This window comes from Leptinotarsa decemlineata, unplaced genomic scaffold (genome assembly GCF_025532065.1).
Source record: "Leptinotarsa decemlineata unplaced genomic scaffold, Ldec_3_MD MMD2_tig00026340_RagTag_RagTag, whole genome shotgun sequence".
In the NCBI taxonomy this organism is placed as follows: Eukaryota; Metazoa; Arthropoda; class Insecta; order Coleoptera; family Chrysomelidae; genus Leptinotarsa; species Leptinotarsa decemlineata.
Window position 1 is genome coordinate 13734057 of NW_027412694.1, and position 18203 is coordinate 13752259.

Here is an 18203-nt window from a genome sequence, read left to right on the forward strand (position 1 = left end):
AACACGAAAGTTGCGGTTCACGATTACACTCATTCGGTAGAGCCCTTTTTAACTTTGAAAGATAAAAAATATGTACTTTTAAGAATCATTCATCTCATGTTTCAGGCATTAACCATCAGATGTCTCCTCGGACAATCATAGATCAGAACGTCGATTTCAATGCGCTTTGGGCTCCTGATAGTTTCCTGGCAAGAACATTCAATTCCTGTTTATAATGAAGGTATCAAATGAATACCCTCTATCTCTTCTTTTATTTGAATATATCCGTTTTCGCAAAACCAAGTCTGTCGCTCACTAGATACACTTTTTCAAAATGTGACAACAAGCAAATTTTTCTTGATTACTTTTGGATGAATTCAATATGTTTTTAATTGTCCAAATGTACATTATTTCAGCGACAGATGTAGTTCTGTGAAATACCAGCGACATCTATGGAGACACTCTAGAAGCTTAAATTCGACTTGAAAGGGTGGCAATTGCTATGGAAACACTTTTGAAGTTTTGTCAATACTTGTGACATACTTTTAAACCAAGTGTTCTGGCCACTAAAACTATTTTAGACAAATAATAATGCCACTGACAGGAAAATTCCACAGCCGTGCCAAGCAGGCTAAAATAACAGGTCAACACAAGTAAGCAGCTTGTAATTATGTGAATAATCTTATAAATGTGTATTGCAATTCAGTCCCCAGCAATGTAATCACAGTCTCAATGGAACACTGATCCATTACATACCTAAAAAAGCCACAGAGGGAAAGGAGATGATAAAAACTATCGATGCTGAAGGATCTCGAGATCTCATAGTCCCAAATCGATACCCAATCGATAGACCAGCGATACTTGGAACGTCGGAATTTCAACGATTGAAAAAGCAAGCTCATGTAAGTCCAAGAATAATGTGAAGTATACAATAAATATCGATTATAATTTGGGTTATACAAGTGTCAATTATTTTACAGAGCAAGTTCTAAGACATTTCTGAGATTAAAAGTCTCCAAGACTTTAATTTTGAGATATGAATATCTCACATGTATGCAAATTACATCCTACATGTTTTGATGTCTTCTGAAATATCACTTATGATAATTGAATACTTATACCATTCTGTAGCAAAAAAAAAATTACAAATAAAAAGTGAAACGTAAAGTTGGGAAAAGTGCTCGTTATGGATTCAACTTTCTATAACTCAGATTCGAATAAAAAAACCCAATGACATGATTCACCACAAACTCACAAAAAAACATTTTTCTCAAACACATATAGTGAATATATGGGAATAATAATAATAACTTCACACACTAATAACTTCACTCTCCACACTAATAACTATCTTCTATTCCGTGTGAATGTTCGGTATAAGATAGGAAAAAAAAATGGACACACCTCTATGCAGGATGTGTGAACAGGAAGATGAGACTGTCAGGCATGTCCTGTGCGAGTGCCCGGAGTTATCGTCAATAAGAGAGTGTGTTCGGCGAGTCTTGGCCTACACCTGCCGATATAAAGGAGATGTCTCCCAGCGACCTGTCCACCTTCCTGGAAAGGACAGGATGGACGACGACCTAGGAGGACAACTCCTCGGGAGGATGTACAATGGGTCACATGTGGCCTAAGTGCGTGGGCTTACACTCACCCTCCCTACTCTACAGATACAGATAAGATAGGAAAATGGTAGTTACTGTGAATAATGCAGTATCTGATACTGGTACTAGGGGTACCACAGGGGTCCGTTTTGGGCCCACTGCTTTTCTCTATCTACATAAGTGATCTTCCGAAGTATATAAAACAAGATTCCATTATCCTATTCGCAGATGACACTACCATAACAGTTTCCGAAAATACTGCGGGTGAGCTAGAAAACATCATTAATTCAGTCTTGGATGACATGATTTGTTGCTGAATGAAAGTAGAACAGTCCATTAGGGCTTTGCGTTAAGGAAAATAGTGGATGTTAACACCATCCAACTCTCGGAAAGAGCCAATCTCCTTGGTATGTGTATAGATAAAACCTTGTCTTGGGAGTCCCACATCGATCACGTCTGCAAAAAATTGAATCAAGCAATATTTGCAATACGACAGATCCAAGACGTGCTTAGTTCAGATGATGTCAGCACATATGGCTCAAAATATATTGATGTAGGGTTTTTCTGTGGGGGCAAAATGTGTTTTTATTGTTCAGAAAAGATTAAGTAGGACTATCTTTAATATTGCACCCAGGGATAACTGTAGACCTGCTTTCTGTAAGAATAAGATGCTAACGTTACCGTGTATCTATATATATAAAGCTCTGCTCCATCTGATTCATCTGAGAGATGAATCAATAGTTCATAACTATGCCACACGAAATAGACATTTATTAACTATCCCAAAATATAAAACATCGTCATTTAAGAAATCACTTGCATATAATGGCATAATATTCAATACGTTGCCTCAAGATAGTAAAGATTTGCATGTAAACCATTTGAAAAACAAATAAAGGAGCTACTAATTAATAAGTGCCATTATAGCGTATAAGAATTCTTAGAAAGGGATATACTGTTATGATGATGATAACTATAAATTATATATCAATATATTGACTGAAATACACAAATCAAAAATGATTTATAGTTATATAATAACCAGTCAAATAAATTTGACCTTTCAATATATATATATATATATATATATATATATATATATATATATATATATATTATATATATCATTATATTATTATATTATATATATATATATATATATATATATATATATATATATATATATATATATATATATATATATATATATATATATGTGTGTGTGTGTGTGCGAACACTCAACATCTACCTTAAATCTGAAAAATAACGTGTGCGTTCTTCTTATGTATGCATGTAAGAAGTTATTTTCCGTATTTTTTCAAATTATTTCTCTGTGCCCTTTTACTGAATGCATTTTCACTGAAAATGAAAAATGGTATTGTTTTTTTACGAAAAAGGAATTATTTCTTGTTTCAGAATTGAGGCAAGTCATGCAATTCACATATTTTCAGTTATTTTTTTGATTTTACAGGTTGTGACGCTAAAAGATAGAGTCGAAATGATAGAGGAGGCAGAACGGCAAAAGAACCAGCTGCAGATGGAAAGCATGATGAGAAAAGACAATCTACTGAAGGCACAAAAAGAACAGAAAGCGGCCCCGGGTAGTAAATTAGAGACGGTGAGGAACCAACTATATCTCTTGAGTGTATTAAGTCATTGTATTTTCTCCTCACGGATATCATTCAAAAAAAGAGCAGAAGCGACTATATTTTTTATTAATCTCTTCTGTAGGTGGAATCGGAGGCAGCTAAAAAGAATCTGTACCTACTTCGTCGCTCTAAGGAACTGATGATAGAACAGGATGACAGAGTTAAAGTGGCAAATGGCGTTATTTTAGCAGCAAAATGTAGAGCGATAAGAAATGCTCAAATAGCCGAAAAAAAGGCAAGTTTCGAAAAATTATTTGAATCAAATCCGCAACTTGAAGAATATTTTTCCAGTTGATAGAGAAACAATTGCAAGAAGAGAATAAACGATTAGATATGATGATGGAGCAACAGAGGCAGAAACTTATACAAATCGAAGCACAGAAAAGGGAATTGGACGATAAAAAGAAACAAAGGTTTTGAAACATTATAATTACCATTCTACTTAATTGGAATCAATTTCATCTTGATATTTTGGAAAAAATGTCGTTTGTTCATTGAGAAAATGTCATGAACATGACTTTCGAAAGATAAATCAAAATCATCCCACCAGTCTAAACTACATATTGTTTTTTTGAATGATTTCAAAAATATATTTCCAATTCATGATTTTATTCAATATTTTTATCATCGTAAAAGGTGAACTTGTGCTCCAAATCCAGACACTGCTGTTTCGAATCTATATCAGTCGTGCTAGGCGGCTGATCTAATATGATCAAGCCTGAAAGTGAAAGCAATGTTATTAAAAGTACAATGTCTTCCCTGGATCGCAATCCCATGCTTTTTCTTATGGTGCTTCATGTAAGTCTTTTCTGGACCTCCAAACATAACCTTGTGGAATATTTAGCCGATATTTATTCCTCTCATCCTGATTGGCTAACCGATATCAATCTGTGTCATAAATTAGTTTGGGTGTTTCACAAGATACCGTTCGGATGTCCGAAAGTGACTAAAATGAAGCACTCTAAAAAAAGCATGTCATTTCCCCTTGCGATGACTTCATTTATGCGATCGACCGAAGACTCAATCTTTGGATATCAAAGATAAACGAGGCTTCTCTCAACGCGGTCAGTTGCAAAACCATCAATATAATTTTCCATCTAGTTACTTCGCAGTGAAAATTTCATGAAAATATAGAGAACGAATCTTTACTAGAGTCGATGTCAAAGCTTGACTTTGCAACTGACTGCCGTGGGGAGTCTCGTTCATCTTTGATATTCGAAAATTGACAGCCCTTTCGATCGCATATATTGCGTCTTCGTGGGAGGAAATCTCATCTTCCTTGTTTACTCAGGCTTCTCCTTCAAGAAGAGTTGAATCCAGCAATGCTTTTTTGGTTGACCCTAACACCACTGATAAGACCTATAACGGATTGAAACAGCGCTATTTGTTGTTGCATCACGAATGCGTTTTGATTGGGCTTTGTTTTTCAACTGGCAGGTAATTGATTGACATCATAATTGGTCATTCATCAAGCGATTCCTTTCTTTAGATTTAAATGAATTAATTTGTGTGTGATATATCATTGAAATTTGTATTCGTTTGAAAAAACCTATTGATGCCATTATCTGAGGGACATGGCATTGTTTAAAAGTCCGCCACAGCTTTTCTGGGTGAATCGCATTCGAAACGTTCGATTTTATGACCATGGCATGGGTTCTCTGTAGAGTAGGGAGGGTGAGTGTAAGCCCACAGCATTCAGGCCACATGTGACCCATTGTACTTCCTCCAGAGTAGTTGTCCTAGGTCATCCTCCATCCTGTCCTTCCCAGGAAAGTGGACAGGTAACTGGGAGACATCTCCTTTATATCGGCAGATGTAGGCCAAGACTCGCCAAACACACTCTTTTACTGACGATAACTCCGGACACTCGCATAAGATATGCCTGACAGTCCTATCTTCCTGTTTACACATCCTGTATGAATATGTATTCTCTAGCCCGATATTATGGAGGTGTTTCCTTAATTGACAGTGGCAAGACAGAAATCCTACTATTAAGCGTAGATTTTTCCTGATCATCGCCCAATATTTCTTCGGCGCCAGCTTCCCAGGGTCGCCCAGGGTGATCCTGGTAAGATTGCATCATTTGATTCCATCCCATCTTTTAGGGATTCAGCATGGGTGTAACATTTGGCTAGTTACGCAATTGTCGAAGTCATCAAGCCGTAGGTGCTACTGGGTCCTAAAATTCTTAATCCAGTCGCTTCCTTGGCTAAAAAGTCAGTAATGCGATTACCTTTACTTCTGTTGTTCCCTTTAACCCACCTCAGGATAATGCTATTATCTACCGAGGCTTTGGCTAAATCTTGGTGGTACTCTAGTCCTAGCCCTGAGGTAACACGTTGTCTGTTCAAGGCTAATAGGGATTGTCTGCTGTCAGTGCAGATTGTTATGGTATTTTTTCTCATTCCCCACTCAATCCTTTGGCTTAGTGATCTGGAGTACACTCCACATCCTGAGCCTTTTTTTGGTTTTTGAGCCGTCTGTATATATGCGCATTGCATTTGTAGCATCCGACTCTGTGTTCTGTTTCATTTGTATTTTGAAGGGTTTTTTAAATACAAACCTGGGTTCAGTTGCATCACTGGTTGCCTGCAGCAGAGGTTGCGCAGTGAGCGGTTTCAGCCATAGACTCGGCCTCAATTGACCCATTCGTTTTTCGAGGTTTACACCAGCCGTGCGCAATCTTAATACAGCTCATTAACACAACCTCCTTAATGTACAGGTCCAGAGGGGTCAGACCAGTAATTAATTTCATTGCCGCGGTTGGTGTTGTTCTCATGGCCCCTGTGATGTTAAAACAAGCCAGTCGCTGTATTTGATATAATTTTTGTATGGCAGTTGCTTGTAAAACTTTCGATCCCCATGCAATGACTCAGTATGTTAACACAGGTCTTATTATTGCTCATGAGGCACATATTCTCTTTTTGCTCTACTCTGTAGGTGAGAGTTACATGTAAGCTTTTTGTGAGACTAATTGGTCGGAATGCTTTTGGTAAGGTGTAGTCCATCCTACCGGGTTTGGGTATAAATACTACTCGTACTTCTCCCCACTTACTGGTATGACATGTGTTATGTTGGCTTCGAGAACCGCTGTGGTTTGTGGCTCACTCACATACACCTGCGACTTGAGGAAACCTCACCAGGAAAAGTCTAACGGAGTTCAATCGCATGATCTCGTTGGCCAGTTCACATCACCTCCACGTGATACGACTATGCCTCGTGCAGAATTTCCAATGTGGCATGGGCTGTGTGACCGTCCTGTTGAAACCACATGTCGTTGGTGTCACGATTATGTAATTCAGACCATAAGAAGTTGGTTACCATCGACCTATACTGCTCGCCGTTGACGGTGATGTCCTGACCAACGTTTTTGTCAAAAAATATAGACTGATGACGCCGCCAGCCCAAAACCCATACCATCCATCCAGAAATGGTCCTCATTGCTCAAGATGATTTTTCGATGTAAATTAGGATCAGTTACCAACTGCTTCAGTGCCTATTCGGCGAACACAAGTCGTTGTCTATGGTCGTTTATCTTCAGTCTCTGGGTCAGTTGAATTTTGAACGGATAGAGGCCCAAGTGGGAACGCAAAATTCGCCAAGTTGTGGTCTAGAAAAAGCTGATTTTTTTGAGCGATGCCAAATCGTCTGCTTTGGTTTCTCCTGCACACTCTCACCGATAGCGGCGATAATTTCAGCAGATCTGCCGAACAGCCCACAAACTAATTTGACAAATTATGTAGCTTCAACAAGATGGCCGTTATTGATTTTCAAAGTTAGGAAGTCTCTATTGAAAGACCTCATACTAGCAATACACATTTTCTTCAATCAACACCTTATTCGTTATTGATTATTCTTCAAATCATTCAAATAACTCATCACGTATTCCTGCGACGTTAAGACATTAATTTTTTTCAGGTATGTTGTTGAAGTCAAACAACAGATCAAAGAGAATGAGATTGGGCAATTACTGGAAGCAGAAAAAATTGAGGAGGAAAGCAGAATGTTGAATAAGGCTTTAATTGCTTTGCAAAAAGACGAAGAAGAAAAAATGCAAAAGAAGAAAGAAACTCAGATGAAAATGAGAGAAGAGTTCAGAAGAGCGAATGATGAAGCAAAACACTACAAAACTTTAAGAGAAGAAGAGCAGAGAATTTCTGACATGAGAGTAAGGTTCATATGAAACATTGAATAAAAAAATATTTTTCATAAAATTTGAATATCATCTGCAAATGTAATAATTTTTGAAAGGTTGGAAACGAATTGGAGAAGAAAATAGTATGAAAGCACAAATATGATGAAATTTATTTTTAAATTGAATTCACAGAACTCTATGGAAAATATTGCATGCTTCGAAATTATTGATATTGGTGAGTTGCATAAATGATAATATTGGTTTTTAAAATTTCCAATAAGCATTTCGTGAAAATTCAGACAAAAATTTGGTATGTAATATGTAAAAATTTATTAAAATTCAAATTGAATTAGAAATTGTTCAAATAACACTTCATTGTGAGACTTCCAGTGAATAGTTTACAAAATCGCAATACGTGTTTCATTGTACAATACCTGTCTCAGGCATGTTCTAACGTGTAAATGTTATCGATTTTCATGAAGTATCGGCCAATTTCATCAAATAAAAATAATTTATTGTAAATTATATTGAATTATTCGTAATATATTCGTGACACAATGATTCTATTTTAGAAAAATACATAAATGAAAGTAGGTGTCTGACTCTAATGATAGGATGATAGACAGCGATGTGCAGTGTGGTCCACTAAGTTGCAACAAATGGGAAACTTTTTTATCATCGATTTCTCAGAAAATTTAATTCTTGTCAAAAGATGGTGCATGTTCCAAAACTATACCAAGTGTACCTGAAATGGCTTTATGACGAACACTATATAAACTTCGTTCAGAAGTAAAGTACCCTTATTTCAAAAAAATATAGAAATATGTTGAAGAGAAAAGTTGCTTAAAATTAAAAGTTATGTTCAGATCTGAAGTCATGGCCTGCTATTCGAACTTTTTTTTCTATTTGGAAAATTTTGAATTACCATCGTATGATACATATTTTTACTATTTTGATTTGATATGTATTTGAAGTAGCCACAATCAAATCAGTTTGGAGTATTTTTCATCAAATAAAAGTCTATTTGTAGAATTTACTTGGATTTGTATTTTTTTAGGTGACCGTCAACTTCATGTTTGTTGCAACGGTATTTAACAAAACACTAGAATAAAACGATACTCTTTTTAACGAGGCAAATACTTTACTGAGTATAATGTTCATATGAATAAACTGTCAATGAAATTATAAAATTTCTTTTATTCTGACAACAATGCCTCAACTAGAACAGATATTAAAAAACAATCCAAAATCTATCGCGGATAGCCATGAACAAAAAAAAACATACGCCCTAAAACCATACTGTAGTTTGATAGTGTGGCTTCTTGAAACTTGCCTGTAAAACGTTTTCATATTTGTCCCTAATTAAAAATGCCTCGCCCAGTATTATTAACGTTAACTGAAAAGGCAGAATTAGTTTTAATCTGTGATGATGGTTATAAAACAATGCGCGAAGCTGCAAATATTTTCAACGAGCAGCATCCAGACAAACAAATTTTCTATTCAAGTGTAAGTAGAATTTTAAAGAATTTCAAATAGACCGGCTCACTAGAATATAAACATAATACGGAGCGTACGAAACCTGTATGCACAAAAGAATACCAGCTTGACGTACTTCAAGCAGTTTGAGATATGATTTTTCCATTTGGATTCAGAGTGAAATAGAAGAACAACGAGATTTTCATCAATGTATTCTGTTTGAGGATGAATCTAATTTTACAACAAATGGGGTTCTATCATCACAAAATTGCAGATGGTTGTCAGATGTCAACCCATATTTTATTATTGACAACAAAAATCAATACTATCAGAAAAGAAACGTTTGGTGTGATATATTAAATGATAAATTACTAGGTCCGCTTTTTTTTCGTGAGAATTTGGATGGTGACAGGTACTTGAACTTTTTAGAAACTGAAATAGGAGAGTTTTTGGATGATATGGTATTAAAAGAACGGCAAAAGTCATGGTTCCAACATGACGGATGTCCTGCCCATCCTACTAGAAATGTTTCTCAGTGGCTGAATGAGATATTTCGTAATGAATGGTTAGGACGAAATACCGATCCTCGATGGCCTCCTCGTTCTCCAGACCTTACACCTCAAGATCATTTCTTATGGGGATACTTGAAATAAAAAGTCTACAGAGATCGCCCCTTTAATAATGTTGATGAGCTTTAAATTTCAATATGAGTTCAATGCAGAAATATTCCCGCTAATGTGTTGCGATCTACATTAAACGAATTTTATTATTATGAGGTGAATTTTCCAAAGATAGAACAGTCGATCAAATGTCTTTTATACGAAGATAAAAAGTGGGTATAAGAGTAGGTATAAGAGTATTTTCTTGAATAGAAATTTATCTTAAAAAATTTCCTTCAAGCAAAAAGAGTGTTTTCTGAAATCATTATCTCTATTTTGAATGTTATACAGGGATTCTCTGGAATATGGAGAGGTTTGTCAGATATATTAGTAATGTCTCAGAAAAGAATTAGCGTTATCCAATATTTTCATACTGTTTTATGATAAAACCCATAAAATATCTCCAAACCATATTGATGTATTTTCTTTTCATATTCTAGATCCAAGAATTTATGAGGCAAAAAGCAGAGAGAGAAGAGGCCCGTGAGAAAGAAATGGTTATATCAAGAGCAACGAAAGAGAAAGAAATCGCGAGATTGAGAGCACAGCAAGAAAAAAGTCGAGATTATCAAGCTATAATGGATGAATTGAATGCTTTGAGATCGCAAGAAGAGGTAAGAAAGTGAAGTTCGTGGTTTTGTATGTATCATGGTATTGTATCATTCAATTTTCACTGAGTATCTATTGTTGCAGACCCAGGATAGAGATATCAACCAAATTAGGAACCAATGCTTTTGTTTTTCAAGCTTGAGTTGTGTACGGAGAGATTGGAAGAATCCAACCTCATACGCAAGTCAATAAAAATATCCTCGGATAGTCAAGCAGCGTTGGAAGCTCTTGACTACTAACGAACAACGTCTAAATTGGTAGCGAATTGACATAAACGACTCTCCTCGATAGGAAGACCTAACAGATTGTCTCTGGCCTGCATTCCTGGTCATACTGGCCTGGAAGGCAACGAAGCTTATGACTGCCTTGCAAAGGAGGGTGCTGCATGCTACTTCATCGGGCCTGAACTTCTCATTAGCATCGCTTTAGGCTTTGCCAGACAAACATTGAATACTTGGATGGCAAAAAGACTTATGGACTTCTGGTAAAATCTTTCAGGATTGGCTCACTCCAAGGCGTCTATTCACCCTTCGAAGCTTGAAACCAAACAGTTGTTGAACTACAATAGAGATGAACTACGATGTTTAACAGGCGTTCTCACAGGTCTCTATCATTTGAATCATCAGATGCAGAGACTCGGACTGTCGAAAAATAGGATGTGTCGCCTCTGTTTGGAAAAAGATGAAACAGCAGAGCATATACCTAGTGCGTGCCCCGCTGGGGACCAAATCAGGTGTTTAGAGTTTGATAGAACTGCACTCTTACCATCTGAACCTGAAAGACCACTCACCATACAAATTGGCTTCGTTGAGAAGCAGATTTGGTCGAGTGTGTATATGCCACAATAAACCCTTGCGGGTTGCGGTGGAGAGAAGAATAAACCCACTCAGTTTCACTCAACTGAACCCATTGAAAATTCAGTCAAAAAACAAAATTTTTCTGTGACTGAAATATTGATTGAATATAATGAGTTCACGACACTTTAAAACAATAAAAAACCATCAGAATTTTATACAAGACGAAAGGTCACTGAAGTGTTCTGTAAATTTTGTGATAAAAATTTCAAATGCATGGGATTACTTTGTAAGTGTAATATCCAAAGTCAATTCATTTTGTTCAGAGGTTGTCATAATCCTTAGTATTCACAATTGTAACTGACATTGATAATAATCATGAAGTTTTCATCATCAATCAGAAGAAATATTTGAATGGATTTCGATTTTCGCAAAAATTTTCGATATTATCTATACATCCAGTACAAAAGGATATTTCGTCATTTGTGAAAATTACATTATTAAGTAGAGATTATTTTTGGGAATAAGATATTGGCATTCAACTTCCCCAACTTCATACAAAAATTTCCACATTTGAATAAATATGAAAAAGTAGAAAGCCAAAATCTTTTCCAAAGAATATTCTCTCCTAAAAATATACCTCTTTGAATTCAAATATTATTCAATGCTACATATGAATTTAAGAAATTCTCAAAAAAGTAGATGAAAATATCATAAAGTTCGCCCAAGGGTTTTCATTTCCAAAATTTTCGTCTTTCCATATATTGATATCTTACTCTGAAACATGCATTTCCTATTTTTTTTTGTTTACTGTAATTCATTTGAATTTTCATTGAGCAAACAAATCAAAGCCTATCTTGTTAGTTCATCATCAGTATTTGTTGAATGAATTTCGAAATAACCATTTTCATCAACAGAAACTCCAATGCCTACTTTGCGGAATTATCGAAAAAAAAACAGAAAAAACTTACTGAGTTCATGGTTTTTTTTTTCAAACCGTTAGCAGGTAAAACTGGAATCTCTAGCGTAGAATGAACCCAAAACAAGTTCTTTTTCTAACACTAGAACTGCAATACTCCACTCGACGCCGTTTCACCAACCAAGTTGTCGTCTTCAGGAGATGAACAATACAAATTTTCAACTCTAACACCGGTCTCTATTCATATCTCTTTTTCAAAGAGACATTCACTTGAAACTATTTTTGAATAGTTCAAATAGTAGGGGATGTATGCGGAATCAGTTGGGAGACTGTGACAAAAAATATATCGGTCAGATTAGGCGAGCCTTCAAAGCTCGTTTGAAAGAACACGCAGAACATATCCGATTCCAGAGACCAGAGAAAGCTGGTTTCGCTCAAAAGAATGAATGGAAACTGGAGACTGGAGATTTCCCCAAAATTTCTATCCTTAATATGAGTCGCTAAGTAAAAGTTTATCCTGAAATCCCTAATAGATAAGAATAGAGACCAGTATCAGAGTTAGGAATTACTTTCTCCTTTTTTGGGAAAGAAAGTTTTTGGCTTTGAAAAAAGGGGATGAGAGAATCTTCCAAAGAAAGGAAGGAAGTAATCAATTTGAGAATAAGTAACTATATACATGAATGTGTAGATCATGCAAAGAAGTAACTTTCGGACACAAACTGAAAGAAAGTCCTCCTGAAATAGCTACTTCTATATAAACATTGAATTACACGAAAGAAAAAAAATTCTTTCGAAACAAATACTTCTATAAGAACACTGAAAATACCAACTTGGTAGGTGGAAAAAGCGTCGAGTAGAGTATTGCAGCTCTGGTGTTTGGGTAAAGTGCTTGTTTTTGAATTGTTATATACTTTTTCTTTTACTTGTAAAGCATGGAAAATATTCAAATGGTGATTGTTAGCATATGAATTAATTTCTTGTTTTATAGAAAGAACGAGAATGGAGAGAAAATGAGAAGGTCGCTGCAAAGAAGAAGTTGGAAATAATATCGGATCTGAGGGCGGCTCGAGCTAAACAAATCGAAGATATTAGAAAAGCCCAAGCTGTATCCCTTGCAAGAGATGAAGAAGACTTCATGAAGGTAGGAATAATTGCAACGCATTTTGAAGCATCGGAAACAATTTAATTCCTTCTACACTTTCAGTAGTTTTCTTCCTTCACCATTACCGGTAGGTCCTTTATGAAAAATATCTATATACGAAAAAAATACTTTGAATTGAAAAATAATTTTTCAATTTCAAATTTCAATTTGAATGATTTGAATTACTTGATTCAGTTTTTCGAAACAAGAAGATTGCTAATTTTCTGAAGAAAAAGAAAAACTTTTCAAAATAAGGAAAGTTTGTTTCAATATAAATTTTAGGTAAAAAGTAATGGGGGACAATGTCAATATCAAACTTCAATATGTTGGTATCTGAGATCCCAGAAAATTTCTTCATTCTCTTCAAATCAGTCTCGACATATTAAATGTTTTGTGGGTGAATTTCAGAAGAGATATCAAGGTCCTGCTTTTCTGAGAGGATCATTGATATTTCAAATAATGAATTAAATATTATCATAGCTTCAAAGTAATATCAATAATTTTTCAGAAATCTTCGTATTTTCTGCGAATTTTTTGGTCTCAATCTAGATAATATATTGAAACATTCAGAAGAAATGTATATTTCATAATTGAAACTTTATCGAAAAAAAATATTGTTCCCATGGTTTCGCAAATATGACTTTCAAAGTAGGATGGCCAAATTGTGATGATATATTACACTTCATTTCTAATGGTTTTAATCGTGGATTTCCAATCAGGAGAAGAAAGTGTTTCAAATCATTCAGTCCCATACATGCATTTTGAAACAATGAAATTCAGTTCGTTAATATTGGTGACTTCATTCTCCATTATTCCTGCAGGTCGCTAAGGTGCAGAGAGAACTTTTTGAAAAAGATTTGGAAGAACAGAAAAAGAAAAAGGAGCAGATCGCTCAACACAGAAAAGAATTGCTGAAACAAATAAACGAAAAAGAAAGGGAAAGGATCAATTGGCAACAGGAGAAGTTCGAAGATGGAAAAGCCCAAAGGCTAGAATTTGAGGTCAAAGACCGTAATGTGGAAGATTATCTGAAACTGAAAATGGAGAAATTGAAGTAATTTTATATTTTTTTGCACTTCTATAGTGATGAGCATTATTGTTCATTTGTTACTCAAGACCCGGTACTTCATGTCCTGTTTCAATTAAATTCATCAGAAATTATCTTTCAATTCGATACGATGACTTACTATTTGATCATGTTTGAAAGAGGGCGTATCTTAGCCTGATTCAACGGTATGACAGATTGACAATCGAATATATTCAATTTCGAACAGATTGTTAACCTATTATTGTTCTATGAATTTTTATAAAATCAATTAATCTAAGCCATCCTCTTTGACACGATCATTAATATACCCATAAAAAAGTTCAATGTAACGTAATGTAACGTAATCAATTTCACAAAGTGGAGACTTTCAATAATCACCTTTTCAACAGAAGGGCAGAGTACCGGACCTAAATTCATGACTTTTGTTTTGTGTTTCACGACCTTTTGTTTCTTACAGGGAACATAACCTCCCCGAACAATATATAAGTGATATCGAGAGACAGCTGAAACTGAAGAAATGATTCCTGAAAAATACTTTTTCTGATGATTCATTCACGTATAGAAATGAATGTATAGCTGATTAAAGATGCCTGTGATGATTTCGATTTATTTTTCTTTCAATTTGATTGCAATATCCGCAACTTACACATTTACACTTATGTTCCCAACACGATTGTATTTTAGTAGGACACAGAATTATTGAGTTTCAATTGGAATACAACAGTGAGTACAATTTAATTATCTAACATGTAATATACCCATTAGGGATGAAGATCAACAATATTTAAAAAAAATGATACTAATTGTGGGAAGGAAGAAAGCAATTTATTTCAAAATGAATCATCCAAAAGGTCGAGAATATCTATACCCTAATATTATAAATGTGAAAGTTTGAGAGGATGGATAAAGGTATGTATGTATGTATGTGGCTCTTTCAGGCCTAAATGAATGAATGGTTTCAGGCGAAACTTCATATAAATACAGCTTATACAGTGTCATCCCCAAATTATGCACCATGTGAGAAACTTATTTATTAAGGGTTTTTCGACAAGAAGTTATTCCTGATAAAAGTTTGTGCATCCCCTAAAACTGAATATGCACCATCAGTACATTGTTCCGCATTGAACAATGCGGAACATTTTTTTTCAAATTGGAACTACGAATTTTTTTTTGCTAAAACGATAAATAAACAGCATCCTGTATACGTTTTTTTATTTTTTGTTATCACCGAAAATACTCAAAATTATACAGTATTGTAACAAAAACTCAATATTCAATAATATCAAATCGCAAAATATCAAAATAAAATAGATATTTCTAAACAATTTCCTGGAGATTTTCTTGTCCAAAATAAATGTTTCAAGTTGAGGATGACACAGTACATCAGAAAAACATATAACCTACAATTTACAAATGTTTTGTGTGATTTTGGTCATAATGAGTATAACGATAAGTATTGAGTAAGTCGAAAAAATGCTTGGTCTCTGGGAGCTATTTTGGCGTGCACTGCCTATACAGTTGGAGTTACATGCAGATAATGTACCATAAGATTGTTTATCTTAAATAGTTCTAAATAAAAGTCCGGAATATCATATATCTTCCTCTTATGTGGTAGCCACAATATGCAAAATACTCAGCCATAAATACAATTAGATTTGATAATTTTTTCACAATGCACAGAATGATACAATTTTCGTTTCAAGTATTTAATATAAGTGAACTTTGTCTTTCACACAAAAAAATTTGGACGAGTCATTAAGAATAACTTGACGAAATGCAGTAAGCCATTACGCGTCGCGTCTACTGTAAGATGCGTGAGTGCAGACAATTGTGTTGATTTGCGAAACTTCTCTATCGGTAACATAATTCGATTCTCGATGCTAATCATTACTTAGTGCAGTTCGCACATTTTTTTAGTTACTATATTTTAAAAGTAAAGATATAAACTGCTAGCTGTTGCCCCACAAAAAAAACACATATTTCATTCATTTTTTCTCCGTATGTTATCCAGATTGCTACAAAAGAGACGATAAGGCAGATGTCTTACGGCGAAACATCGATGTCTACCACTGAGCACGACAGTGTTCCATGTAAGTGAAATTTTTATTTTGTTTTAGTATATTGTGTAAAAACCCTGTGAATGATATCTGATTCATTTTCATAATGAATGTTTGGAATACAAACTGAGTATAAAAAAGTATTTTCTGTATAAGTCAGTGTTCATATAAAAGCATTTTTTTTCGAAAGGATTTTTTTTTTCGTATAATTCAATTTTTATATGAAAGTAGCTGTTTCAGAAAGGCTTTTTCTTTCAGTTTGTGCCTGAAAGTTACTTCTTTGCACATTTATGTGAACAGTTACTTCTTTTGAAATTGATTACTTCCTTTCTTTCTTTTAAAGATTTCCACATTTTTCTGTATCGAGATGGAGTAGAAGAAAGCCAAAAACTTTCTTTTCAAAAAATTAGTCACTCCTAAAATTATAACCCTTTCAAATTACCACTGAAGATCTTCAAACAAGACTCAACCTCCGATCGAAGCAACAAACTCTTACGAAAGTTCAAAATAGATGAACACTTCGATCTAGCAGACCACTATTATAATATTTATGCAGTCATGCATAAATGAGTTCTGGAGTTGAATCTGGTCATTATCACGCATTGGTCAAAGACGAAACGGACTGTTTTAAGTTTGACGATAGTCATGTCACTAAATATTCTGGCAATATCATGAATTTATTAAAACATTTAGAGACACCCTACATTTTATTCTATGAAAGAGAGATCATTGGCAGATCAAGATCTTCAGATGATGTGCTGCAGGTTTTTCCGGGTTTTCCTGCAGCTAAAAAAACAAATGCGCCACTAGAATCAATCCAATCAATTTTTATTACTTCATATTGAAATATATTTTCAAATTTCAAAAAAAAATTATTACAATTGATTACTGTCTGCCGGAGTTAAAGAATATTGAAAATCATGGTGCATAGCTGATATTTATTGTCAGAAATTATCTTTTTCAATTATACAATATTTCACAAAGAGAACTGAATACAAGTAAGATCAATACTTTCATACAATCTAACGAGTATGGTTATGAAAGTGTTTTGTTGATTTCAACGTTAGAAACTTCTAGTGTTTCATTTTTCGTCACTTCCTTCTCGATATCATTTTTCTTGATCTTCACTTCAGCCTGGGCATCAGAAGGTGGCTCATAGTTCACTTCGATTTCAATCTCTCTCTGATCTCTTATATTATCGAGCTGAGGGGTTTGATTGATTGGTATCGGTATCTGCTCAAGAACGAATTCGGGGTTGATAATTTGCCCGTCACTTGATAATGGTTGCACACTTGCATTGGCTTTTGGGTCGAAGGGGTATTGTAATTGAGGTCCTGAAATCAAAAGGCAGCTGAGTAAAGCTTCAGTCCATTTCTCTGAATTTAGGAATTGATAAAAACTCGTATCTTTGCATAGAGATCTCGATAAAGGTATGATACCTAATTATCGACTGTGAATTTTACAATTCTGACAGTTGAAAAAAAAACGAAACATCGTGGTTGGATGAAAGATCAGTATCTGTCTTGGTTTATCATGTGCAGATATTGAATTCTGCCATTCGGTTAGTATATCTTGTACTGAGTAATCTTTGAATAAAATCATTTATTATTATTATCATTATATTTCTTCCCAAATTTTATCCAAACTTAAATGGTGGTAATTATAAGAGAATTTTGATTCTCTATTCATAGTTGATTCTCTTTTGAAAATCAGTCAATCTGTATGTTTTTTAGAAAAAGTTTGCAATTTTGGTCGTTCAGCAATTATCGAGTTTTCCATCGAGAAATTAGTTTTTTTTCGAAATTATTAAATGTGAAAATTGGGTACCACAAGAATCAATTCTGAACCCATCTTGGTTCAGAATTCATATTGGTTTCTTGGCTATGATGGCTGTGATTTCAAATCTTAATATTGTTTTCAAATTCAAACAAGTCCCATAAATAGACTTTTTTAGTAATGTTGAAAATAAGGGTTGGGTTAGGTTAGTTCCAAAGTGAGTGGGTTTATTCGACCTTCCACCGCAGCCCACGAGGGTTTATTGTGGCTCACACCTATTCACTCTCGACCCAATAAACTCAGCTTCTTAACGGAGCCGATAAGTTTGTATGGTGAGTGATCTATCGGATCAGAGTA

General features: G+C 34.8%; 2 protein-coding genes across 3 annotated transcripts in view; one reads left to right on the forward strand and one right to left on the reverse strand.

Annotated features, from left to right (window-relative positions):
- Positions 1–479: 479 nt before the first annotated feature.
- Positions 480–14618, forward strand: LOC111505891 (cilia- and flagella-associated protein 45). The gene is made up of 10 exons (XM_074183667.1): positions 480–632; positions 686–881; positions 3055–3201; positions 3315–3467; positions 3524–3645; positions 7151–7400; positions 9943–10116; positions 12813–12965; positions 13787–14019; positions 14471–14618. Exons 1-10 carry the CDS (start codon positions 571–573, stop codon positions 14532–14534), a joined length of 1554 nt encoding a protein of 517 aa, XP_074039768.1. The 5' UTR covers positions 480–570; the 3' UTR covers positions 14535–14618.
- A 2370-nt stretch (positions 14619–16988) lies between these two features.
- Positions 16989–18203, reverse strand: part of LOC111505890 (uncharacterized) — a 43012-nt gene continuing 41797 nt past the window's right edge. For both annotated transcript variants that reach the window (XM_074183636.1, XM_074183635.1), the window contains exon 5: positions 16989–17404. In XM_074183636.1, the coding sequence (XP_074039737.1) occupies positions 17106–17404 (299 nt within the window). In that variant the 3' untranslated portion in view covers positions 16989–17105. The remainder of the gene's footprint in view (positions 17405–18203) is intronic.

What these genes read in the sequence shown, in the direction of transcription:
- LOC111505891 (XM_074183667.1), top strand. Translation starts at nt 571, where the DNA reads ATGCCACTGACAGGAAAATTCCACAGCCGTGCCAAGCAGGCTAAAATA. An exon ending in AGAGAATTTCTGACATGAGA is followed by an intron (nt 7,401 to 9,942) that starts GTAAGGTTCATA and finishes TTCATATTCTAG; the next exon opens with ATCCAAGAATTTATGAGGCA. An exon ending in CTGAAAATGGAGAAATTGAA is followed by an intron (nt 14,020 to 14,470) that starts GTAATTTTATAT and finishes TGTTTCTTACAG; the next exon opens with GGAACATAACCTCCCCGAAC.